At 36.3% G+C, this 23743-nt stretch overlaps 5 protein-coding genes across 8 annotated transcripts; 3 read left to right on the top strand and 2 right to left on the bottom strand.

The window, feature by feature from the left end:
• Positions 1-3352: 3352 nt before the first annotated feature.
• Positions 3353-6400, bottom strand: LOC110722855. The gene is made up of 4 exons (XM_021902157.1): positions 5154-6400; positions 4920-5063; positions 3867-4748; positions 3353-3775 (listed from the first exon to the last, which is right to left on the bottom strand). Exons 1-4 carry the CDS (start codon positions 5850-5852, stop codon positions 3548-3550), a joined length of 1953 nt encoding a protein of 650 aa, XP_021757849.1. The 5' UTR covers positions 5853-6400; the 3' UTR covers positions 3353-3547.
• On the bottom strand, positions 6400-7498 carry LOC110722856. The gene is made up of 2 exons (XM_021902158.1): positions 7447-7498; positions 6400-7105 (listed from the first exon to the last, which is right to left on the bottom strand). Exon 2 carries the CDS (start codon positions 7095-7097, stop codon positions 6405-6407), a length of 693 nt encoding a protein of 230 aa, XP_021757850.1. The 5' UTR covers positions 7098-7105; positions 7447-7498; the 3' UTR covers positions 6400-6404.
• Positions 7499-9585: 2087 nt separating this feature from the next.
• Positions 9586-11603, top strand: LOC110722554. The gene is made up of 6 exons (XM_021901819.1): positions 9586-9690; positions 9768-9833; positions 10406-10681; positions 10806-10991; positions 11126-11251; positions 11549-11603. The coding sequence occupies exons 1-6, from the start codon at positions 9620-9622 to the stop codon at positions 11601-11603; spliced, it is 780 nt and encodes a 259-aa protein (XP_021757511.1). The 5' UTR covers positions 9586-9619.
• On the top strand, positions 11368-14811 carry LOC110722583. Of its 3 annotated transcripts, none has more exons than XM_021901847.1 (4): positions 11368-12210; positions 12378-12443; positions 13460-13936; positions 14030-14811. In XM_021901847.1, exons 3-4 carry the CDS (start codon positions 13801-13803, stop codon positions 14416-14418), a joined length of 525 nt encoding a protein of 174 aa, XP_021757539.1. In that variant the 5' UTR covers positions 11368-12210; positions 12378-12443; positions 13460-13800; the 3' UTR covers positions 14419-14811. The 3 variants fall into 2 exon arrangements, with proteins under 3 accessions (XP_021757539.1, XP_021757541.1, XP_021757540.1); XM_021901848.1 differs by having other exon boundaries at positions 11368-12443.
• A 3346-nt stretch (positions 14812-18157) lies between these two features.
• LOC110722852 (protein PHOX1-like) lies at positions 18158-23443 on the top strand. 2 transcript variants are annotated; one of them, XM_021902154.1, is made up of 4 exons: positions 18158-18880; positions 19345-21437; positions 21521-21773; positions 22776-23443. In XM_021902154.1, the coding sequence occupies exons 2-3, from the start codon at positions 19352-19354 to the stop codon at positions 21667-21669; spliced, it is 2235 nt and encodes a 744-aa protein (XP_021757846.1). In that variant the 5' UTR covers positions 18158-18880; positions 19345-19351; the 3' UTR covers positions 21670-21773; positions 22776-23443. The 2 variants fall into 2 exon arrangements, with proteins under 2 accessions (XP_021757846.1, XP_021757847.1); XM_021902155.1 differs by having other exon boundaries at positions 18158-18896.
• The last annotated feature ends 300 nt before the right edge of the window (positions 23444-23743 follow it).

Below are 23743 nucleotides of genomic sequence, written 5' to 3'. Positions count from 1 at the left end.
CCAGACAGGCATGGCCAGAAGAGCTAGACTCGGATTCGTCCTCTGACGAGTCCGAAGAGGACGACTCCTCCCCTCTCCCAGAGGGGCCCGCCTCCTCTCCTTTAAAAGGAGCAGGAGAGAATGTAGAATTGTCAACTGTAAAATGGGAAGGGGTCACTTTGACTCCTCCCTCAGAGCTGCCGGCCTTCAAGCCGCTTTGTTTCACTTCCACATCTGGCGCCTGGTCAGATGTTTCACTAATCGGCACCCTGTGGGAGGAGCCGTCTGAGTTTGAGATCCTGGCAGTCTTTTTTGTTCTGGCCATCATGCTCTGCATAGACACAGATACAGTCGGACTTTGTATAAAGGGCAAAGACGGGTCCAGAAAAGGGCAGGCGGCACTCCTAGTCCTAGATTCAGCCGTCCCCGGTGACCGGCTGATCACTAACCTAGGTCGTGTCGTGTGCTTCCGTGGTGCCATTTCAAAAAATAAAGTAAAAGGGAAAATTAAGAGTAAGAGAACCGACGGTTACCTGAACGAGTGACGATTGATGAAGTTCTGAAAATCCTGTGCAGACGGCTTGTCAGAGCAGGCGGTAGGCAGAGAGGGTCCAAAATGTCAGAGCAAGTTCAGGGGTCCGAATGTTCTCTCACAAAGTTCTCAAGTGTGAAAATGACCGAAGTCAACACTCCTTTATATAGGCGAAGTGAGAAGGCGAAGAGTCACCGAGTGACACCTGTAGCAGGCCGACGCCTGTTACAGGGAAACACCTGTCACAGGTAACACGTGACCAGTCACGTGCCACCTGTGAGGGGCAAATGATTAGGGGATTTTGCTCCCACCAATCAGAATGCGCCACTTGGGCCAATCAGGTCCTGCCAAGTGTCCCCCAGTTGGACCTCTCAGGGCTTGCCACGTGGCACACGCTTATTCGTCCACCCTGGACCTATTATGTCATGACACGTGGCATACTTCATGCCTAATGGAGAAGTCGGCCACCTAGGCCCAACTTCCGAGGGAAGCCCAATCAGCCCAAGGTTAACCTAAACCTAGATTGGCACGTTTCCCGAGGTTATAAATACCTCCCTTAATCCTCATTAAGGGGGGATTACGCAGATTACACACATAAAACACTCTCACCTAGAGAGACCCAACCACTTTAATTTCCGCATTAATTACTCCTTAATCAAGTACTAACTTGACCGTCGGAGGCGGATCTCCAATCATCCAGAGCATCCGTTTGTTTTGCAGGTACAGGCGTCCGGTTCCAGTCTCGGAATTGTAACTCTCCCGCAGGACATCAGAAAACCCCGAAACAAAACTCATTCTAAGTTGTATCACGACTCCTCCTATTTCTATTCTTTGGAATGGAAATATTACGGAAAGCTTTACTCCTTCTAGTGGAATTAGACAAGGAGATCCCCTATCTTCTTATATCTTTGTTCTTTGTCTTGAAAGGCTTTCCATTATGATAGAGAAGAAAGTGAGTCAAGGGCTTTGGAATCCTATTAAAATAGGCGATGAAGTTAACCTTTCACACCTATTTTATGCGGATGATGTTTTCCTTTTTGGCAAAGCTTCTATGAAAAATGTAGAAGTCATTAAGGATACTCTTTTGGAGTTTGGTAACAATTCGGGGCTCTTTATAAGTCAAGCCAAGTCTAAAGTTATCTTCCCTCCTAAAATGTGCTTAACTCTCAAGTTAGCATTCTTAAGACTTCTAACATCAAAGGGTCTCCTTCTTTTTGAAGGTATTTGGGTGTCAATATTAGTCCTAATAGACTTAGGAAAGCTGATTATATGGACCTTCTTTCTAAAACTAAGGATAGAATAAAAGGGTGGCAAGCAAAATTTTTAAATATGGCGGGTAGGAATACCTTAATCAAATCGGTGCTCAATTCCTATCCTTTATATGCTATGCAAACTACCCTTATTCCTTGTGCTATCCTTGATGATCTTGAAAGAAGTTGTAGAAGATTCTTTTGGAACAAAGTGGATAGGTCTCACTATTTAGCTAGAACTAGTTGGGATAAAATTTGTTTGCCTTTGAGTATGGGAGGGCAAGGAATTCGTAAGCTAAGACATTGGAACATTGCATTTATGGCCGGCTAAATTAGGTTGGAGAATTTTAAACGATCCTAACAAACTTTGGGTAAAAATCCTTAAGGCTAGATATTTTAAAAACTAAACCTTTTTAAATAGATTCCTAAGTCAAACCGACTCACCTCTTTTGAAGGATATTTTAAAAGGAAAGGAGCTCCTTCTTCAAGACTATCCTATAGAGTGGGCAATGGGGATTATATTAGCCTTTGGTATCAACATTGGGTTGGGGAAAGACCTATTTATCTTTTGATTGATAAACCCATTCCGGACTCTATGGCTCATTGGAGAGTTAGTCACATTATCAGGGAAGGAAAATGGGATTTAACTAGGGTTAAACATATTATTCCAGATTTCATTAATACCCTTATAAAGGCTATTCCTTTACCTACTATTGCTTCTGTCAAGGACACTATCTGCTGGGGAAAAGAAACAAATGGTCAGTTCACTATTAAGAGTGCCTATAGACTCATTTCAAACTTCACTACTAATCAATCCTTTATCCCTATTAAATGGAATTCCATTTGGAGAATTAATTCTCCTTACAAGTACAAAATGCTTGCTTGGAATGCATGCCATCAAATAATTCCTGCTGCCTCGATTCTAAGCCAAAGAATTCTTGATTTTGATCCTTTGTGCACCAGATGTGAGATAGATAATGAAACCCACCTACACATTTTTAGATATTGTATTAACTCAAAGGTTATGTGGTCTCGAATTCTTAAAGGAAATAGGCTGGATAAAATTTTTTGTTTCTATACTTTCTATAATACTAATTGGACTTAATGGATTCAATATAATCTACTACTAAGTGATAATTGGAAAACAATCTTTGTTGTTGCTCTTTGGCATATGTGGAGAGTGAGAAATCAGGTTGTTTTTCAATTTGCCATGGTGCATCCCATTACTATGTATAACAGGTTCATGGTAGACTTGGTGGCTATTTCTAATGTGTTCCAGGGAAAGGGCAAGAAACAGAAAGAAAGTACTCAGAACATTCACTGGGATAGGCCTGCTAGTGGTTCTGCAAAGCTCAATGTTGATGGAGCTTGGAGAAGCGAGGATTCTGCAGGTGCAGGGGCTGTGATTAGGGATCTATATGGATGTTGGATGACTGGTGGGTCATGGAAAATCAAAGCTAGAAACCCAGCAGAAGCGGAGCTCTTAGCAATAAAGGGAGGAATATTGCAACTGATTGTTCAGAAAATACAAAATTGGAAAATCAAAGCTAGAAACCCAGCAGAAGCGGAGCTCTTAGCAATAAAGGTAGTTGATATTGCATTTAAGTTGTTGATCAAATTTGTTGTTGCAGTGCCTAACAAAATTGGCTGGTAAAGCCTTAAAGCAAAGTATTAATTTAACAAAACAGGATCCTTGTCCTATACCCAAAAGTAAAGCTACAAATATTGCAACTGATTGTTCAGAAAATACAACCAACAACTAAAGTTCAGAAAAACAATTCAAACATCATTGTGTCAGCCCTCCTTGTCTGGAAGTCAGCAGCTTAGCCCTCCTTGTCTGCACTCTAGTAGCATTGGGTTCAGGTTGGCTGGAAGAGGGGGTGGTGTGATGCTTGGCTTGTGGCTGCCCTTGTTGACTGTGTGAACCTTTCCTCTTACTCAATGGTTCACAGCCAGGTTGCTCTTGGGGAAAAGTCCTATTCCCAATGTTGTTTGGACCAGCCCTTATTGCACTCTGTTTATTAAACACAAATACCAATAAACAAGTATCAACATCCAATTTCATCACAAATTTTAAAAGAAAAGTTACAAATCCAACAGCATACCTTCTTAGCAGCTTTGATCTCCCTCTTCTTCCTTTGCTCAACTACCCAAGGTGAATTTAAAGGAGGCCTTCCTGCAGTTCTCTGCTCAGTTGGTTCAGGTTCATGTGGGCCCTTGCAAGTCTTGGGATAGTGGCCAAATCCACCACAAATCCTACACTGACTTTTCCTCCTCTTTCTTCCCTGCTCCCCTCCTGTTGCAGATGTTCCCTCCCCAGGTTCCAGCTTCCTCTTCTTCTGTTTAGGTCTTCCAGGCTGCTGTTTGAATGCTGGTGGATGAGGCTCTCTCATGTTCACTCTCTCCCAATGCTTTGGGCCTGGCATAGGTTGAATTGCAGGCTCATATGCTGCTCTGTAAGTGTCCATAGTGTAATAGGGGTGGACAAACTGCTCAGCATCAACCCTCTGATCCATTATGCATGCAAATGCATGAATACATGGGATGCCTGTTAATTGCCAGTGATTGCAGGAACAAGACCAATTTGGCAAGTCAACTAGAAACTGGTCATCATTCAGCTGCACTTCATAAGTGTCATCCCTGGCAGCTTCAATTATGCAATTCCTAGCCACATAGCTCATCCTCTGAAATAGCTTATGCACATATGGAGTGATGTTGGTTGTGATTTCCTTGGAGTCCTCCCACTTCTCATTATTTCTCCTCATCATGTACCTCCTCATCCATTCCATTTGGGTGAGGATAGGTTTGTCTCTTGCATCTCTGATAACAGAGTTGAAAGTCTCACACATGTTGTTTAGTAACATGTTGGACCTGCAACTGTCACTGAATGCATGTCTGCACCAGTGATGAGTGGGGATGTTCTCCAAATAATTGTAAGCATCCTCATCAAGCTCCCTAATCTGTTGCATGGCTATCTGAAACTCAACCTACAACCACAACAGGAACATTATCATGAAAGAATAACATACACAACTGTTGTTGCTCTTATTTTGCTTTTATACACAACAGGAACATTATTACATGAAGTAGGTACATGAACAGGAACAATATCATGCATTTACTTATTCAAAATAATTTAAGGTCACCTAGAGACTTACAAATGTTGTTGCTCTTGCAGCACTCCAAAAGAGCTCTTTGAAAACTGATCCAGTGAACTTCAACTTGAAATTTGCCCAAATGTGCCTAACACAGAACCTAGTCTCTGCATTAGGCACAACTTCAGACAGAGCTTCAACCAGTCCCTGTTTAACATCATCAACAATTACTTGTCACACTTCAAACAATAAAGAACAGGACAGAAAATAAGACTACAATAATCAAAACAATATTACCTTCTGCCTGTCTGACATGAAGGTGAAGCCTGCCCCATCTGCACTTCCAATGCATTGCATCAAGGATTCCAGAAACCAGACCCAAGTCTCCCTGTTTTCAACCTCACAAGTTGCCCAAGCAATGGGGTAAATGCTGTTGTTCCCATCCTTGGAGACTGCAACTAAAATCTGGCCTGGATAACCTCCTTTCAAGTGGCAGCCATCCACCCCTATAATTGGCCTACAACCCTTCAAGAACCCATCCTTCAAAGGCCTTAAACAAATAAACATCCTCATAAACAAGGGAGGCTCAGGCTTTTCAATGCCATCAATCACAACATTACAACCAGACCCAGGGTTGTATTTCAGTACAACCTTCCCATAATCCCATACCCTAGCATATTGCTCTCTTGTTGAACCAAAAATGATCAACTTAGCTCTACATCTTGCCATCCAAGCCCTGTAGTAGGTCACTTCTACCCCCAAGTCATGAAGCACCCTATCCTTGATTTGCTTAACCTTCCATGATGGGTTAGTTCTGAAATCCTCAAGATACCTCTCAGCAATGAACTCTGCTGTGACCTTCTTGTTCTCCCTGCTTCTCACACATTTATGCTCCAACTTCATGGTTTTTATTTGCCAAGTCTGTTGTCTTTTTAACTTAGTAGCATGGATCTTGAAACTACACTTCACTCCACCCCTGCATATACACAAAGGCATCCTACTTGTCTTTGTGTCAAACTTGCACCCACACCTATTCCTACACTGAATAGTAATCCTAGTAATATCATTGTGTAAAAAATAGTACTCATACCTATTCTGTATGGCCTGCACTCTTAAAGCTTTCCTCAACACTGTAGCATTGCTAAACCTAAGCCTATGAACAAGTACAACAGGCTTTGAGAAGTCAGATTTGTCATTAAACCATGGACTTTTGTCCTCTTCATCAGATGAACCATCCAAGCTCCTTAGGTCATCTGATTCTCCCTCAATTTCTTCTTGTAGTTGTACCTCATTCACATCCAAGTTATCTGTCAACCTTGCCTTTGGATCCTTGGAAACCCCCTCATCATGTACATCAAACTGCTTCCCAAGACTTCTTGTTACCTTAGCTAAAATTTCTTCAGAATTCTGCACAAACCACCTCTCATCCCCACTGTCATACTCCTCCTCTCCAGGCTCCCAAGTTATGTCAATCTCACTCCCATCACTTGAAGAAAAATCATCTTCCCTCCCAGTCTCACTGCCCTCACTACTATCCTCAAAAATCAATCATTTGCCTACAGATTTTTTTTTTCCCTTTCCCTTATCCAACACCTTCACACTGCCAGAACCCCTTTCAAGCTTAGCTTTACCCTTTTGTTTCCCCTTACTCAACAACTTCCCTTTACCAGGAACCCCCTTAATCTCAACAGAAACCCCTTCAACCCTTTCTATCCCCTGTCTAGATCTAGGTTTAGGAGATTCTTCACCCTCCCTCACCTTAGGCTCATTTTTGTTAATTCTTGGGCTCTTCCTAACTACAGCAGGCTTACCTGAACTTTTCTTCCCCTTTCTCTCAGCCTTTACTGGAGTGGACTGGGCCTGGATCTCATGTATGGGCCTTAATGTTTCATTAGCAGTCACAAATACTTCAACATACCCTTCCCCATTCACTGTCTCCAGCAGCCCCTTCACTTCCTCTTCATTTACTAACTCCCTTCTCCCTGTGTTAAAGGTCCTACCTCTTTCTTTATACCAAAGTCTGTAGTTAGGTGGGACATGGACATTAAAGTTCACAAACCCATGCACAGCAGCTACCCTCAAATAATGCAAATCTATCTTATCCACTACCACATCCCTCCTCCAATAACATAACCCACCACACCAACAAAGCAAATGCTTTGATTTTGACACTTGTTTAGTAACAAAAGCACCCCCTACTCTAAATACTATATCAATTAATCCATCTTCGTTGTCGGCCATTTTTCTACCTAATAAACAAATGCAAAGCAAATCAATAAAACCCAACATAGCTAACCCCATTACACAGTCAACCGCAATACTTTAATCAACAAAATCAAACATATTTAAACCAACACAATGACAAACCAGTCAACAGTCAATAAAATCAATGATTTAAACTAAATAATTCACACATTACACTAAATCATACTTAATTTAATCAAATTCAACTTTAATTACAAATTAACCCATTTTACTGTTCTTAGGGTTCCTAATTTTTTTTCCCAAATTACCCTACTACACCCACACAAATGGCATAATGCAGCACACAGTACTTGTTGAAAACTACCTTAAAGGGTTCGAAAGGTACCTGTATTGGAATCTTACTCCTGTTGCTGTCAAAATCCACGAAAAAGTCCAAGCTTTTTGGATGTTGGAAATGGCTGACGGAATCTCGCTGACTTGTTTCGCTCCAATATTGACACCTCCTCTTCCAACTCAATTTCTCAATCACAATAATCAGTATAGGGTTTGAATGTTCGCAGTAATTTTGGTTGTTCAAGATTTGCAGACGAAATTCAATGAAGCAAAATTAGTTGGGTGGTAATAAATGACAGAGAAGATAAATTCGAATTGAAGGGGATGGAATTTGGAGGGTAAACGACTATGTGGGCCCCACCAAAAAATTCCGTCACAGTTTCTGTTATCTGGTGGTGAAAGCAAAATTTTTATTTTTTAACAGGTGTTATAATTAAACTTCGAAATCTTAAGGTGTTAAAAACAAAATTAGGTCTTTTAACAGGTGTTATTTTCTAATTTAGCCCAAAGGCATTAAATTATACAACAAAGTTAACAATGGTATAGAGTATAGTAGTATTTTCTAATTTAGCCCAAAGGCATTAATAAAGTTCAAATAATTAGCCCAGAGGCATTAAATTATACAACAAAGTTTTAATAAAAATAACAACCAACTAATCAAGTGCTAAGTGCTAACACAATAACACATAATAAAAATAATACTACGTACATAACAAATTAACAATGGTATAGAGTATAGTAGTATACTGACCGTATAGTCTTCTAATGATTTTTCATGTTTTTTTGTTTTATTATTTTTTTTTATAATATATAGTAACTATTTTAATTTATTTAAAAATTATATAAATATTAAAATGCTGTTTACTGTGTTTACAGTTTGGTTTGGTTTATAATTTTGAAAAACCAAACCAAATCGCAAACCGTAATTCCCAAAAAATTGAAACCAAACCGTAAACCAAACCAAACCGCTAAAATACGGTTTGGTCTGATTTGGTTACGGTCCAGACCAGCCCTAGTTAGGGATTTGCCCACTAAACAAACGGGCGCGCCCCCATTGATCAGCCTAATTTACATAAATTTGTAAATCAGTCCTGAATTTGGGCCATCTTCTTATTTTTATATTGTTTGGGACGTTAGTTGACTTGGCATAGTAGACGGACGTTATTAATGGGGTTAGTAACGTCCTATTTAACCTTGACGTTATTAAAAAAAAAAGGCAAAAGCTAATGAGCGCCCCGGGGGCGTTAGATAAGAGAATTAAAGTGCATATATTAAAGTAAAATTAACATTAATTACACCGAACGACGCGTGATTTTGTCATGAATTCCTAACTTAATACCATTTCAACCAATATAATTTATCCTTATCTAACGCCCCGGGACGCTCGTTAGCAAGATCGAAAAAAAAAAAAAACAGAAAACACGAAATAAAATTTTTAATTACTCCTTGGATCTACATCATCTCTCTTCATTTGCATACCTCTGGTAGTCAATTTGGCCATTGAAAGAGATGACAGAGCTCGCAATAGAGAATATGTTGAAGATCGGTCACCATACAAGTTCGCCATTAGTTACACTACGATACATACAAATTCGTCATTGTTGTACAAGCTTGCTCTGAAAAACCTCCAAAAATTCTTCGAATTAGATTTGAAATTGATTTGGTTTTAATTGAATTGAATTTGATTGGACTGAATTAGGTTTAGAAAGAAATAAATTGAGTTGATTTGATAAAATTGATTAATCCAGAGAATTTGATAGTTTCTCTCTCCTCAGGAAACATGTGTTTTGATGATATGCAATAACAATAAGGGCATCGAAGTTTTCTTAATGGATCATCTTCGTCTCTATCATACTCCAATTTCTGCTACAAGGTTCAATTTCATGCGTTTTCGAACATGGTTTTAGATTAAGGTTACAAATTTGGGAAAGTGACGATTGTGGCTAACTGCGAAAATTCAAGTAATGGAGGTTAAGGACATTGACTTGGCAGAGTTAGTTTGACTAACCCCAACGTTTGCATGGTAATGTGCCGTCTTCAATGATATTTACTGTGCTGACAACACTACCCTCCATTAAATGCAAGAAAAGACGATTTTACCCCTAGATTTACAAGGTTTGTAACTCAGCCTGATGAACATGAATTTCCTCCTAAACAAACACCCCGATTGAAAATTGCGTTTTCTGCCAAAATCATCAAGAGAAGAGGAGAGAAGAGAATTGTTTATGGCAATGGCTGACGAAAGCCGCGAGAGTAGTAGTGAGGTTAAGTTAAATTTCATTGAGATTATTTTGAGGTGAAGCTTTGTATCCCTAATTGTTTTTCGATTATTCATATGAATATGATTATGATTTTCTCCCTTTTCCTTTTCAGCGACCTATACGAAGCATTGATGGAAATTCCTGAAAGCGAAAAACACCTAATTGCGACTCTCAAGAGGTTCTTCTTTTCCTTTTAATCTCTGCTTTTACTTCCTGTTGTTCCATGTTACCCAAAAAAATCATAAATTTCGATTTGATGACGATGAATTTGTATGCCAAATTAAATTGTGATGATTGATTAAGGTATTATACATCTGGGATTTGCACTACTTATTTCAAAATTCTTTTGTTTTCTATCAACAATAATTCTTATACTATTACAAGTTCATGGTGTTGGTGTGGCCAACCCACTTGAATAGAGGGGTTGTTATTACAATAGAAAACTGGGTTACTTAGTTTGATTATAGCCGAAACAAAATCTCTTTGGATCAATCGATTTTACTCGTGTATTATGAATTTTATGGACAATATAAGGTTATTTTTATAGGTGAATGAATGTAGCTACATATACTTGTTTGCCGATTGTTATGTATCTGGTTTACGAATCTCCAATTACTGCTGTACAATTAAATTAATTTCTTTCTTTCTCAACTTTGGTTCATACAATTTTGGTATCAATTATTTATATTTATTCATAGTTACAAGACCATGTATGTCTCTGACCATTTGTTTGGGTGCATTGCATTCCAGTTTGAGCCCTGAGGCAAAGAAGGAGTACCTGAACATAAAAAAGGATTTTATTAAGAAACCCTCCAAGGCTCCATCATCTCACCATCACTCCTCTCCTTCTCCATCTTCCAGAAAGTCCTTGGTTTCGCGTCTTTTACTACTAGCCAAAAACATCACGTCTCAGTATAACAATACCATCAACGACTTTAAACTCATTCACCTTGTTGTAACCACTATCTTGGAAGCACTATTGGCTACACACTATGGGCAAACATCCTTTCAACGTTGTCTCCAAGGGTGAGCCCTTCTTTTAATTCTATTCTATTCTATTTAAATTCAATCTAAAATCTTTTTTTTTTTAATTTCATTATTAATTAATTGGTACAGCCTCAATCATTTGATTTTTTATGCTCCCCTCTAGTTTTTGCCAGACAGGCTACCTTGACCTCGAAGGAGCAACCAATACCAATACCAATACCGATACCAGAGCAGCAAAGATTCCTTCTACAGATCAATCTTATGACTGTGGTATCACTAAAGATTTACCTCCAATAGGGGATCACCTATTTCTGCCAATGAAAATTACTAAGGCCCAGATTATCAACAGGTGGGACAACAGCACCATGTTTTTCCCCCTGATAAGCTTTTACTTATGTGCATTGGTCTATTATACTCATATGAAGTTATGTGTTTATATACTAATTGATTTTCTTTGTTTTGGTTTTTCATATACCTATGAAGAATCGTCGACCTTAACTTGATGAACCAACGACAAGGCAAAGAATGCTTTTTGCCAATACAAAATATTGTGGCTGAGCTTGTCAACAGCTGGGGCAACATCATTAATGTCGCCGATCTAGTTCAGAGGTTTTTTGTTTTTTTATAATTTTATTGAGCTTATACCTATATGTTCTATTATTATTATTATTATTATTATTATTATATACATACACTTATACTACCTCCGTAGCATTAGTTGCAATAATTTGACTTTTGAACTATTTATTCAACTTGCTTTGAACATATGAAATATTGCATAAGAAAAAAATATAGTCAATACGGATCTATTTTGGTTCATCTTGGTGTGTAATTTTTTTTGGGTGTGTAATTTATTCATAATTTGCATAAATGTATAATTTGAACACAATTATACACATTTTATAGAGGCCCAGTTTACCAACAATTGAGACAACAACATCAACGTCATCAATCTAGTTGACAGTTTTTTTTTTTTTTTTTTTTTTTGCTAAGCTTTTATCAATCTGCATTAGTCTATCACTTTTGGTCTATGTTACTTGGTCTCGAATAAAGTGTCAAATTAGACACGGGTGTCCAAGCCTCGGACTCGCCCATTTTCTTGAAAAAGTTGTGTAGTTAAAAATGAAGTGTCCAAGTGTCGGTGTCGGTGTCCGACACAAGTTGTGTCGACACGGACATGTGAGGTAAATGAAAGAGTCCGAGTAACATAGCTTTTGGTTCATGTAAACGACCCCATTTATAGGACTAAGTCTTTGATTGATATAATTAAAGTACTACATGGATGAAAATGTGTCTTGGTAGGCGTGAAGAATGAATTGTTGGAGCTAAAATGTTACGGGGGTAGTATATTGATTTTCTCTATGCTGGTTTATCATTCTCCAATGAAGTTACGTGTACATATAATTGGTTTTCTTTGTTTTGAATATAATACGCCTATGAAGTTTGATCTGGGAAGACTTGATGAATAAACGACAAGGCAAAGAACTCTTTATGCCAAGGAAAACTATTGTGGCTGAGTTTATCAACAGCCGGGGCAACAACATCAATGTTGCCGATCTCGTTCGCTGGTAATTTAGTTATTTTGGTTTGCTGAGCTTTTGTTTATGTTCTATTATTATATACATACACATGTATATTGATTTTCTTTGTATTGGTGTGTCATACTCCAATGAAGCTATGTGTATATTTAATAATTGTTTTTTTTTTTGTTTTGACTTTTAATACACCTATGAAGCTACATCTGGCAAGATTTGATGGATAAACCACAAGGCGAAGAACGCTTTCTTTCTCGTCTCAAAAGGTTAGTTTTTATTTCAGAGCTTTTGTATACTTTCAGTCCTATTGGCTTGTATAGCTTAGGGTTTTCACTTTTCTTTTGATTGTTCTAGTCTCTGACATGGTATGCGATTGAACACTGTTTGCTTTTTGAGTGGTACTTTAAGCCTTTTTGATAAAACTTCCTTTTACTAGCTTTTAAATTGTTGTGTTTATTTGATGTTATCATGAAGTATTTTGTAGAAATGATTGTTGCTTGCACAGTCATATACTTGCACAAAAAATTTAGACTGGTGATGGTTGGCCTTGGTTCTTTCTTTAATTCAAAGTACCCATTAATATTTGATCCTTCTCTTTTTTTACCATTGATTTCTTTTTGGCCTTCCAATTGCTCTAGGACCTATGTAACTTTGCAGTTTGAGCTCTGTTGCTCTACTGTAATGTTTAGTGTTTAATTACTTTAATATGGTCATTTTTACATATATGATGTCAGCTTATGCTTAGTTATATTTTTCAATGTCTATTGATAGTATTTATGGCGTCCACTATGTACTTCTACGTTATAGTTGATGCTGCTGGTCACTATTGACATTCCTAGTTTTGAGTTATTGATCCTAGTAAAGTCCACATCACCCTGTATGTGATTCGATCATATTATATGAATTTAAGTTTTTTCATCACTTTCCTTCTGCTTCATTATTTTTCCAATGATTTTTCTTAGTGTGGTTATCTAGTTACATGATTTTTTTTTTAAAAATATATAATGGAGGTTGTTTTTTTTTTTTTTTTTGGAGTAAAAAGAGTGGGTAGCTCATGCATTTTATAAAACCTCAAAGGCTCCAAGTGACATAACCGTTTTTTTTTTAGTTTTTATTTTTATTTTTATTTTTTATTTTTTATTATTATATATTTTCCCCTATTCTGATCAAATTTTCACGCCAAGATTATATTTGGAAATTATTAGTACTTGTGGATGTGTTATAAATTGATACACATTTCACAGAACTGACTCTTTTCAATGTTTTACTTGGTGGACTTCAGAATCAGTAGTGAGGCAATAAAAGAGTACCTGAATCTTACAAAAGTTTACACCTCAGAAACTGAAGTTAATACTCAAGAGTGTGACCCCACGGCTTCACGTCAGAAGGCTTCAACTCAGGCTGCATCTAAATCTTTATCTTCAACTGCTAAAAAATCTAACAAAACTAAGGCTACCTTTGGTGATATATGTGAATATTTCATCTCTTGTCCTGTGCTCCCAGGAGGGCTTGTTTTGGCTCAAAGTATGTACTGTGCTAAAGTTGCTTTGTCATTTTTCAATTGCGAATTGCGAACATGGTACAAATTATAAGGTCATTGAACCACTGGCAAGTGCTCAGTACATGTTTTCTGGAGTCCGCTTTCACAGCAACTTCATTGCTGCCAAGCCTGAGAAGAATGCCAGACCAAAGCTGTTCTATGCCAACTTTTGGTGTAGGAATAAGAGAGTCCGTGATGTGCATTGCTGCATTGTTAATTGTAAGCTCTTTGATTACATCAGATGAATTTAACATGCCATTGTTACCTGCTTTCTGCACATCTTACTTATGATTGGGTTTGATGGTTTTTCAGTTAAGAAAGCGACATTTGCATGCTGTGGAGAATGCCCTCCAGTACTTGCTCACTGTGAGAAGCGTTATACTGAAGGTCGGTCAGTTAACAGATGCATTTATTTGTCAAAGGAATCGAAAGCTAGAAAAAATGAATTTTGTGCAAAAGCTGCACTGAATTTTTTTAACGAGAAGCATGGCACAAAGTATGGGCTAGTGGAATCTTTGGACAGTTTTATTGTCCCCATAAACCTTGGTACATATCGATTAGGCTGTAGGTTCAAGGCCAAGCTTGAGGAACCTGGTGCTGCTGATGCTTCTTCTCCAAAGCTTTTTGCGGCTGATTTGGTGATGTCTACTGGCTGGAAGGATGGACAATGTTACATGATCAATAGTAAGATTATTTACTGATTGTCTTTGGTCCCTTCCTCGGATATCTAGTAATGGTGCATTGCATGCTTCTTATCTTCTGTATGCTTCTTATCTTCTGCATGCTTCTTATTTATATACGAAGTACGTGTTGAAATTAGGTAGGTGGGCATTGCAACAGTCTACCATGGTGATAGTTTGCCAGGAATTCTTATGCTTGCTGCAATTAAGAGTTTGCTACGTGGCTACCAGAAGATTGCATTAGTTTTCTTAACATGCTAATCATGATAGTTAGTATGACTAATTATACTTATTTCCCTTGCTTTTTTCCTTAAACATACATGATTTTACCTGATCCCTTTACATATTGTGTAGACTAGTATTTGTTGTTAGAGTGTCTCAATGTAAACAGTTGTAAAGTTTAATACATGAATACCTAATATATATTTAATTACAACCCATTTGATGATACATGACATGTATGGCCTGGAATGATTAATTTAAAGCGATAATGGTCATGAAATTTTATTCTTTGTAACTAATCTTATTAAAATTAAACATGGGAGTAAGATCTAATACATTTTTATATGTCAATGTTCAAAGTTATGATAACGTGGGGGGAAGGAGTTGACGACAGTGGTGGTTGTCGTAATAGGAAAGTGGATGGCATCAAGAAGTGAATGTAACTCCCATTCCTTAAACATAAAGAAAGCTCGAATAGAATTACAATGAATATTAGCAAAAGAGTTCTTAAAAATAACTGCATTACGATGTTTCCAAATACTCCAAAATAAGATAGCTATATTAGAAAGGAGTGTAGGAGAAGTACTTTAAGAAAGCGAAGGGATGCGGCCAAGCCACTTAAAGACAGACGAAGAAGATCAAAGTCCCATAAAAAAGGGCAAAAAAGGAAAAGAGATCCTAAGATTCAGAATGTTTAAAAGATACAATTAGATTTGGGCTAAATCTTAATTTTTATTATTATTATTATTTTTTTTGAAAAGTAGTAATTCTATGAAGTAATTTTTTTTAAAACGAAACAAAACTAAAAATTGGTTGAGCAAACAAATTGATTGATTCTGATTTAGAGGATATTTATCGATGATGATACAAATAAAGTACGTATGTAGTAATTATTTTAAAAATTTAGGTCAATGTAAATAAAAGAGCATACTTAGGTAATTAATGTAATGCTGATTTTAAAATATGCTATATTGCTATCATATCGTCTTTTTGGAGTAGAGATTTTCTTATTTCACACCCTCCCAAGAGTCTAACTTGCAATTTTGAAAGGATGGTCAGAATTGGTTTGTGAGGATTTCACAAAAAAAAAATTAAAAAAAAATGATTCCTTATCAATTAAAAACAAGAGTAATTATATATTCCATACAATAATAATCAATAAATTTTAGAGTGTATGAATATAATTTCTCTAAACAATACTGTATTATTGAATTGTCACCTTCAACAACTTATAATGTTATAGCTTTAGCTTTTTGGATATTCATTATTATCAGAGTGGGGTATTTAATATTATCAATCTAATTTCATCTAAAATCTTTAATCTTTTTCCCTACAAAAAAATTCAATTCTCATTTGTATTTTGTATTCTCTTTGATAGAGTTTAAAACATATTCTTGACCCTCAACCATAAGCTTAGGAATATGTTTCATATTCTATCACTCTTTTAATCAACAAAACTACATAGTACTTTTTTTTTTTTTTTTTTTAAATTATGTTAAATCAACCAAATTATATTATCTTTTAATTTATTAAACAAGCAAATATGGGTTTATTGTTAAAAGGACAATGACTCGATGCCATTCATATTTACTAATCAATTATTGTCTTCGTCTCTATTTTTTTTTTCCATTTTTAATACTTGGGTTAAAATTTAAACCATAAACTCTTATTAATCTATAAGAGATTATATAGTTATGTGAAATTCTGTTACATTAATTTCATTGTATAATTTATGAATATCAAGTTTTTATAGTTTTTATCCGTATAAAAATAAAGATGTACACTTGTACGTTTTTAAGACGCGTGTTAAACATTGTAAAAATTCAAAATTTTTTTTTTAAAAAATATAATAATAAAATAATATTACAGAAATATGATAGTGGAATAGTGGGGTATCAGGTATGGTGTGACATTAAGGACATGTTTGGCTTGGTGTCCACTAAAAGGCAAATTGGGTAGACGAAAGACGATAGTCCCACACTTTTTGGTGGAGACTTTACAAACAATCCAAACAACTTTTGTCAGCCTTTTTTTTTACAGTTGAAAATTCCCGCGAGAATTCGTTACCCTTTACTCCTTTAGGGCTTTAGTCTTTACAACAGAAGATAGCATTGTTAGAGTGACGTGAACACCACCCTAACATTTTTAAATACATTGTTAGAATTCGTTACCCTTTACTCCTTTAGTCTTCGTATTTCTTCTCTAAATTAGTAAATTATCATCATTATAAATTAAGATTAACAATCACTCGTATATAAATTATTATATAATTTATCCCTTTATTTTACATTCATCACGTCTTAAGAGATGAATTTGAAGTAAAGAGAAATGAAGAAGATTGAGAATTATTTTTCTCCGAGCATAAACATAAATTTTTGTGATGAAGACAAATAAAGGGGTAATTAACTAATCACAATAATACTCCTTACATTTATGACATGTTAAGTTGATAGTTAACGTCCATGACGATATATTTTCTTTACATGGAAAATATAAAACTCTACCAATAAAATGAGCTCTTTCCCAAAATAATGTCAAGAAAAACCTCAATTCCCAAATTACAGCCACTTCTTTACATTTTCCCAATCTACCGTCCACGTAAGCATTGGGTAAAAAAACCGGGTTTTTTTTTTCCGGTCCAGGGAAAACCGCTACTTCAAGTAGCGGTTTCTAAAAACAAAACCGCTACTTCAAGTAGCGGTTTTTGTTGTGAATTGTTTTCACTTAATAAACCGCCACTTGAAGTAGCGGTTTTTATTGAGTATACCGCTACTTGAAGTAGCGGTTTTGTAAAAAAACTGGTCAAAAAAAATTCCAACTGAACCGGTGACGTGGACGGTAAAGTGGGAATATATAAAAGAGTGGCTGCATTTAGGGAATTACGCGAATTCCTAACCTTGTTTAGGTAAAGCGCTCCAATAAAATCTAAGTGATTGTACAATTTAATAATATGTCATTAAAATCAATTGGTTTGCCAACTTGGTGATATTATTAATGTCGATGTATTGCAATTTATGTACCTAATTTCCGATAATATACTTCTTATGCATTAGAAATGAATGTGTACTATTGTACATGTTTTAATTGTAGTTGATTTTATCATGATTTTTGCTAATGTGGAATATTCTTACTAACATTTTGTACTTGTTATTACTTCACTTTAACAATCTCCACATATCCTCAAATCTACAATTGTACTCATGTTACTATTTGTAGAACCTTCCAAGTTTATGATAAGAGTATCCAAAGCTTACATATACCATTTAAAAATAAAAAATAAAAAAAATAATTTTCACCAATTCATATGAATCTTAATATTTTGCACAAATTCTTATATGTGACCGGTCACATCGTGTAATAAACCATTTTATGAATCACTTCGCTAGTGTTATAGGGGTTAGGTCAATGTTACTGCCTTACAGGGGTTCCTTCGTTATTGTTACTCGATCAGTGTTATAAGCGTTACTCGATCAGTGATATGGGGGATAGACAAGTTGTCATATGTTCACAAGTTGGAAGATAAGACACATTTGTGTTATAGAGGTTACTTTGTTTTTTACAAGTTGTCATATGTTCACAAGACATATTTTGTATGGAATATTTTTTTAAAAAAATAAATTACTTAACTTTATTTTTTATAATAATATAAAAAAGAAAGAGTAATTTGAAGGAGGAGGGAATCCGATAGCGTGTAGAGAGAGAAAGAGGGAAAGGAAAAATAAAGAGTGCGTGTTGGCAAGCAACTAAGCATAGCTCAGATCTCTTTCCTACCATACTCTGTTATTTTATATTCTTCCTTTTTTTCCTCCCAAAAAAAAAACATTTTCATATCAAAATACAGAAATTCTATATTTCCATTTATACATATATCATACACATAAATTTATTAAACTTCTCCCATCCCAAAGAAGATTTATACAAATTTATGTCATTTGGGAGAAAATGGCAAATACCCAATTTGTATTTATTTGAAAATTTCAAAATTCTGGGATTATTTCTCTTTATTTCTGGAAAAAGAAACAAATTTTGCAGCTCATTTCTTATCTTTTTCATGTGGTTTTGATGCTAAGCTGTAAAAAAAGTGATTCAAGATAATAAAAAGAAAGGAGGACCCATTTGTATTTGGGGGGTCTTCTTTTACAATTCTTCCAAGTTTATCATTTTCTCTCTCCAATTTTTTGTGGTTGGTGTAATTTTACAGGAATTTTGTTGCCCAGATTACTCTTTTTCTGTCAGCTGAAGATAGGTGTTTTGCCTCCTTGTAAGTTATTAACTTTGTAAGTATTATGTTCAATTAATTGATTTTGTGAGCTCATTTTAGTTTATTGTATTTATGCAATTGAATATGCTTGATTATGATTCTGATGATGTGATGGTATAATAATTTCTAAATATTGACAGTTGGAAACACAAAATTTGTGGGATTTTAAATGGGTTTTCTAGCTTGTAAGAGATAATGCTGATACAAATTCTTCCTGCATTTTTGAATTAGTTGATGCTCTCTCCATTCCTAAACTGTGATTACTCCTATTATAATCTAGAACTTTCGGATTTTCAAGATCGAACTTTGACCAATAATTTCTCTCAAAATATATAGAGTAAAACTGCTAAGAATATGTAATTTGTTAGATAAGTATGAAGTATATCTAAGAAAGGTGTAGTATATCTAAGAAAGGAATGATCTAGTGTTGTGGAACTGAAACTTTTGTGAATTTGGGTTGGTAGGTCTGCAATGGGGAAGTCAAGTGGGAAGAAGAAAAAACAAATTGGGGAGAAATCAGGAGATTTGACCCAAAAGCAAACTAGATCAGTAGATAACAGCCCGAGGGCGTATGATAAGGATACAGAAGTTTTCATTGCCATGGCTCAGGAGTTGAAGGATGAGGGTAACAGATTGTTTCAAGGGAGGGACTCTGAAGGAGCCCTGTTGAAGTATGAAAAGGCGGTCAAGTTGCTACCGAGGAATCACATTGATGTAGCTTATCTTCGCAGCAACATGGCTGCTTGTTATATGCAAATGGGTATTAGTGATTATCCTCGAGCTGTTCATGAATGTAATTTAGCTCTAGAAGTTACTCCAAAGTACAGCAAGGCTCTTATAAAAAGGGCTAGGTGTTATGAGGGGCTCAACAGGTTGGAGTTGGCTTTAAGGGATTTGAATGCAGTTCTATCCATGGAGCCGAACAATTTAACAGCCTTGGAGATAGCGGAGAGGGTGAAGCAGACTTTAGAAAGTAGAGGTGATAGGGTATTTGACCATCCTCTTCCTGAGTATATTGAATCTCCTAGTGTTCCAGCTTCACAGCCTCTATCCAAAGCAGTAAAAGAGAAATCTAAGAAGAAAAATAACTCGAAATATGAGGAGGAGAAGGTAGAAGATGACGGAAAATGCTTGGAGGACATATTGGAAAAGAAAACAGAAAACAAGAAGACAGTTGCTGTTAAAGAAGATAAAAAAGCCAGATCCCAAGAAAAGAAGAAGGCATTGAAGACCAATGTACAAACAAAAGCAGAAGATAGTCAGCAGAGAGAAGTTGAGGATCTGTTAGAGAAGAAAACTGAGGATAAGGTGGTGGTTGAGGAGAAGATGTCTTATGCAAATGAAGACGAGCCAAAGAATAATGTGAAATTGGTTTTTGGAGAGGATATCAGGTGGGCACAACTGCCTGTGAATTGTAGTCTCTTGAAATTGAGGGAGGTCATACAGGATAGGTTTCCAACATCAAAGGCAGTTCTTGTCAAATACAAAGATCATGAGGGTGACATGATAACTATTACCACCAGTGATGAGCTAAGATTGGCTGAAGCATCTGCCGGCCCCCAAGGTTCTGTGAAGATTTACATAGTAGAAGTTAGTCCAGAGCATGATCCTTTCTATGAGAAAATAAGAGTTAACGATTTGTCAGAGAACGGAAGTTGTAGAGGGAAAAAAGTAAATGAACATGGGACATTGTGCATTGAAGAATGGATTGTCCCATTTGCTCAATTGTTCAAGAATTATGTTGGATTCAGCTCTGATGCATACTTGGATCTTCATGAGCTAGGGGTGAAGCTTTATTCTGAGGCCATGGAAGAGACAATTAGTTGTGAAGAAGCTCAGGTCCTGTTTGATATAGCAGCTGAAAAGTTTCAGGAAATGGCAGCATTGGCACTGTTTAATTGGGGAAACGTCCACATGGCACGGGCAAGGAAGCGAGTACATTTTGAAGAAGATTCGACCCAACAAATTATGCTTGATCAGGTAAACATTGCCTATGATTGGGCCCAACAGGAGTATGAGAAAGCAGGGCAGAAATATGAAGCAGCACTTAAGATAAAGCCAAATTTCTATGAAGGTCATCTAGCGTTAGCACTACAACAGTTTGAGCAGGCAAAACTTGCTTGGTACTATGCAGTTGCAAACAATGATGATTTAGACACATGGTCACCAAATGGTGTCCTTGACCTGTATAATAAAGCTGAGGAAAACATAGAAAAAGGCGTGCAAATGTGGGAGGATTCAGAGCTGCAGCGTCAAAGTGCAATCTCCAGCCTTAAAAACAGCCATGCTCAGATGCAGAAAATGGGGTTTGATCGTCTATTTAAAGATATATCAACTATTGATAGTGAAGAGATGGCCATGACTATCAGTTCCCAGGTTAATGTTCTATGGGGTACCATGCTTTATGAAAGATCTATCATGGAGTTTAAGCTAGACCTGCCGGTTTGGCATGAATGTCTGGAGGTCGCTCTTGGAAAGTTTGAACTTGCAGGAGCTTCTCCGACTGATATAGCTGTTATGGTGAAGAATCACTGTTCTAATGATTCCAGGGTAGAAGGTAGATTTCTAAATCTTTTACAGAACTAATTAATTTCAACCCTTTTGCCATTTGGAGTGCTTAACTATGTGTCATGATTTTAGGTGTAGGTTTCAGGATTGACGAGATTGTACAAGCATGGAACGAGATGGATGATGCAAAAAGGTGGTACACTGGAGTACCGTCATTCCGCCTTGAACCATTACTGCGGAGACGGGTGTCAAAAATATATTATGCACTTGATCAGGCATGATTAAGATATTTCCAATTCAGATGCCATGAAGTATGTCCCAGAACTTAGGTTACTCCTGAAGTACCAAGCACCAATATTTCCAGATGTGTAATTTCTTAATTGAGGTGAGTTAGTGAATATGCCTAGCTTGTTTCATAGTTTCTGCATTCTTCATATGCATTGTTTTGTCCTATCTGATTAATTGTTTGTTTCTCTCAACTATTTGAAATTTATGAAGGTGAGGTTGCCTGGATTTGTATTGGATGAATTTATGGTTGGCTGTTGTTGTACTATGTTAGAAACAGTAGGTTGTCTTACCTGCTTATAGACATTATCATTTTTTTCATCCCCTAGCAGCTAGCTATTAACATGACTGTCCCAACAGGTAGCTTGACTAGAGTTATCAAATTGAATTCAAGGGCTATATGCTGTGATATTTAAATTCACAAATCACAACCCTATTGAACAGTTTTTAAATCACAACCCTGTCGAAACTTATTACTGAATGAATGTGATTAAATTTCGATTCAAACCTATCAAACAAGTCCAATGTTCAGAGACTTTCTGTCATCTTATAGAGAAATTGTCTTCAATGATGTTGATCCTGGTGTATATATGTGTACTGCTCCCATTAATAGGGACAGTGATTTGGGAAGATATCCACAAAATAATTCCCACTACCTCGGTGGAGATGAGCTTCCTTGAAAGTCTCAAGTCTCTTTGATGCTAGAGAAGGACACTACCTCATTAGATACCATGTTTAGGTCAACAAGAAAATGTGGGGCTGCTATAATAGGCTAGTTGTTAGTTTGTTGAGTCCGGATATAAGTTTGATATCAGTAGAGATATTGTTTTGCATAGGACAAATATATAGTTGTATTTAAATTTGTTGCTGAACAGATGAATTACTTGGGCTTATGTTGATTTCCATTGATAAATTAGTAGATGATTTTCAAGTATAGGGTATGCCTTGTGGTGTAACATGAAAGAATAGAACATACCTTTAAAGCATAATTTATAGCTGTATCAAATCCTTCTATGCTTCTAAGTTCTAAACTTCTAATCCTATATATTAGAGTAACTTGCCTTTATCTTATATAGCTGATTTCTCTGCTTTTCTTATGCAGGTCAGGCAATATTTTTTTCCGTGTGCATCAACTCACAGGGCCTTCATTTGGAAAAAGGAACTAAGTTGCAATTTTACATTTTACACACCATATTGGGCAGAGATGAAATAGTTGAAGTCCACTTATGGCGGCGTTTTGCTTTATTATTCATCACATTCCCAATGCAAGAATTGAAAGGCAATATATAATTCCTTACAGAAAGTACTTATCATATTCTTTCTCAGCTAGTATAGCTTTTGTATTTGTATTTTGAGCTATGAGGTGTGGCGAAGTGGTACTGCACACACACTCCCGATTCTGCAGTCCAAGCATCGAGCAGTCATAGTGACACATGAAGGAGGGCCAGCAGTATCTCTGGGCAGTAACTGAGCTACAACAAGGTTTTGCGAGAAGCTACTAATTTTGTGGCCAACAACATACCACCCCTGCCCCTCCCAAAAAAAAAAAAAAAAAAAATGGATTGGCTTGTAATTATTGTATACAAAATAGTGTCTGATGTCTTTGTTTAGTTTTATTTTGTGATAGTTTTGCCCCCTTGTTGTAGGAATGGAACTTGGCGCGCAAGATTAATGGTATGGTTATAGTTTGAAAGGTTTGTATTAGACAATTTTTTACTTAATTTTTTTGGTGGTTGTAATCTTATATCAATGTTAAATTGCCAATGTTGCTATTTAATGATTATTAACACGCTTATTTCCATAAAATTTAGAAAAAAGAATGAATAATTAAGACATGCTTCTTCTTTCTTCATGGTTCTTCCATCAAAGTAGGTATCACATAATGAAAATGTTTAAAAATCGAACAATCTTATAACTTATCACAACTTTACTTGTTATTAACTGAAGATTATAAAAAACATAGTTTTGTGCCATAATCTTAAAGATACAGCTTTTATTAACTGAAGATTGAATCTTTATCTTGTGGTGTACAAATACACACATCCATGATTCTATATTGAAAAATTTGAC

This window comes from Chenopodium quinoa, unplaced genomic scaffold (genome assembly GCF_001683475.1).
Source record: "Chenopodium quinoa cultivar QQ74 unplaced genomic scaffold, ASM168347v1, whole genome shotgun sequence".
In the NCBI taxonomy this organism is placed as follows: domain Eukaryota; kingdom Viridiplantae; phylum Streptophyta; class Magnoliopsida; order Caryophyllales; family Amaranthaceae; genus Chenopodium; species Chenopodium quinoa.
Note: the sequence above shows the minus strand (reverse complement) of the source record. Positions and strands in the feature narration are given on the sequence as shown.

What these genes read in the sequence shown, in the direction of transcription:
- LOC110722554 (XM_021901819.1), top strand. Translation starts at nt 9,620, where the DNA reads ATGGCAATGGCTGACGAAAGCCGCGAGAGTAGTAGTGAGGTTAAGTTA. An exon ending in CTAATTGCGACTCTCAAGAG is followed by an intron (nt 9,834 to 10,405) that starts GTTCTTCTTTTC and finishes ATTGCATTCCAG; the next exon opens with TTTGAGCCCTGAGGCAAAGA. An exon ending in TTTCAACGTTGTCTCCAAGG is followed by an intron (nt 10,682 to 10,805) that starts GTGAGCCCTTCT and finishes GCTCCCCTCTAG; the next exon opens with TTTTTGCCAGACAGGCTACC.
- LOC110722855 (XM_021902157.1), bottom strand. Translation starts at nt 5,852, where the DNA reads ATGCCTTTGTGTATATGCAGGGGTGGAGTGAAGTGTAGTTTCAAGATC. An exon ending in CTGCAAGAGCAACAACATTT is followed by an intron (nt 4,749 to 4,919) that starts GTAAGTCTCTAG and finishes TTGTGGTTGTAG; the next exon opens with GTTGAGTTTCAGATAGCCAT. An exon ending in AGATCAAAGCTGCTAAGAAG is followed by an intron (nt 3,776 to 3,866) that starts GTATGCTGTTGG and finishes TTTAATAAACAG; the next exon opens with AGTGCAATAAGGGCTGGTCC.
- LOC110722852 (XM_021902154.1), top strand. Translation starts at nt 19,352, where the DNA reads ATGGGGAAGTCAAGTGGGAAGAAGAAAAAACAAATTGGGGAGAAATCA. An exon ending in TAATGATTCCAGGGTAGAAG is followed by an intron (nt 21,438 to 21,520) that starts GTAGATTTCTAA and finishes TCATGATTTTAG; the next exon opens with GTGTAGGTTTCAGGATTGAC.
- LOC110722856 (XM_021902158.1), bottom strand. Translation starts at nt 7,097, where the DNA reads ATGGCCGACAACGAAGATGGATTAATTGATATAGTATTTAGAGTAGGG.
- LOC110722583 (XM_021901847.1), top strand. Translation starts at nt 13,801, where the DNA reads ATGTTTTCTGGAGTCCGCTTTCACAGCAACTTCATTGCTGCCAAGCCT. An exon ending in GCATTGCTGCATTGTTAATT is followed by an intron (nt 13,937 to 14,029) that starts GTAAGCTCTTTG and finishes ATGGTTTTTCAG; the next exon opens with TTAAGAAAGCGACATTTGCA.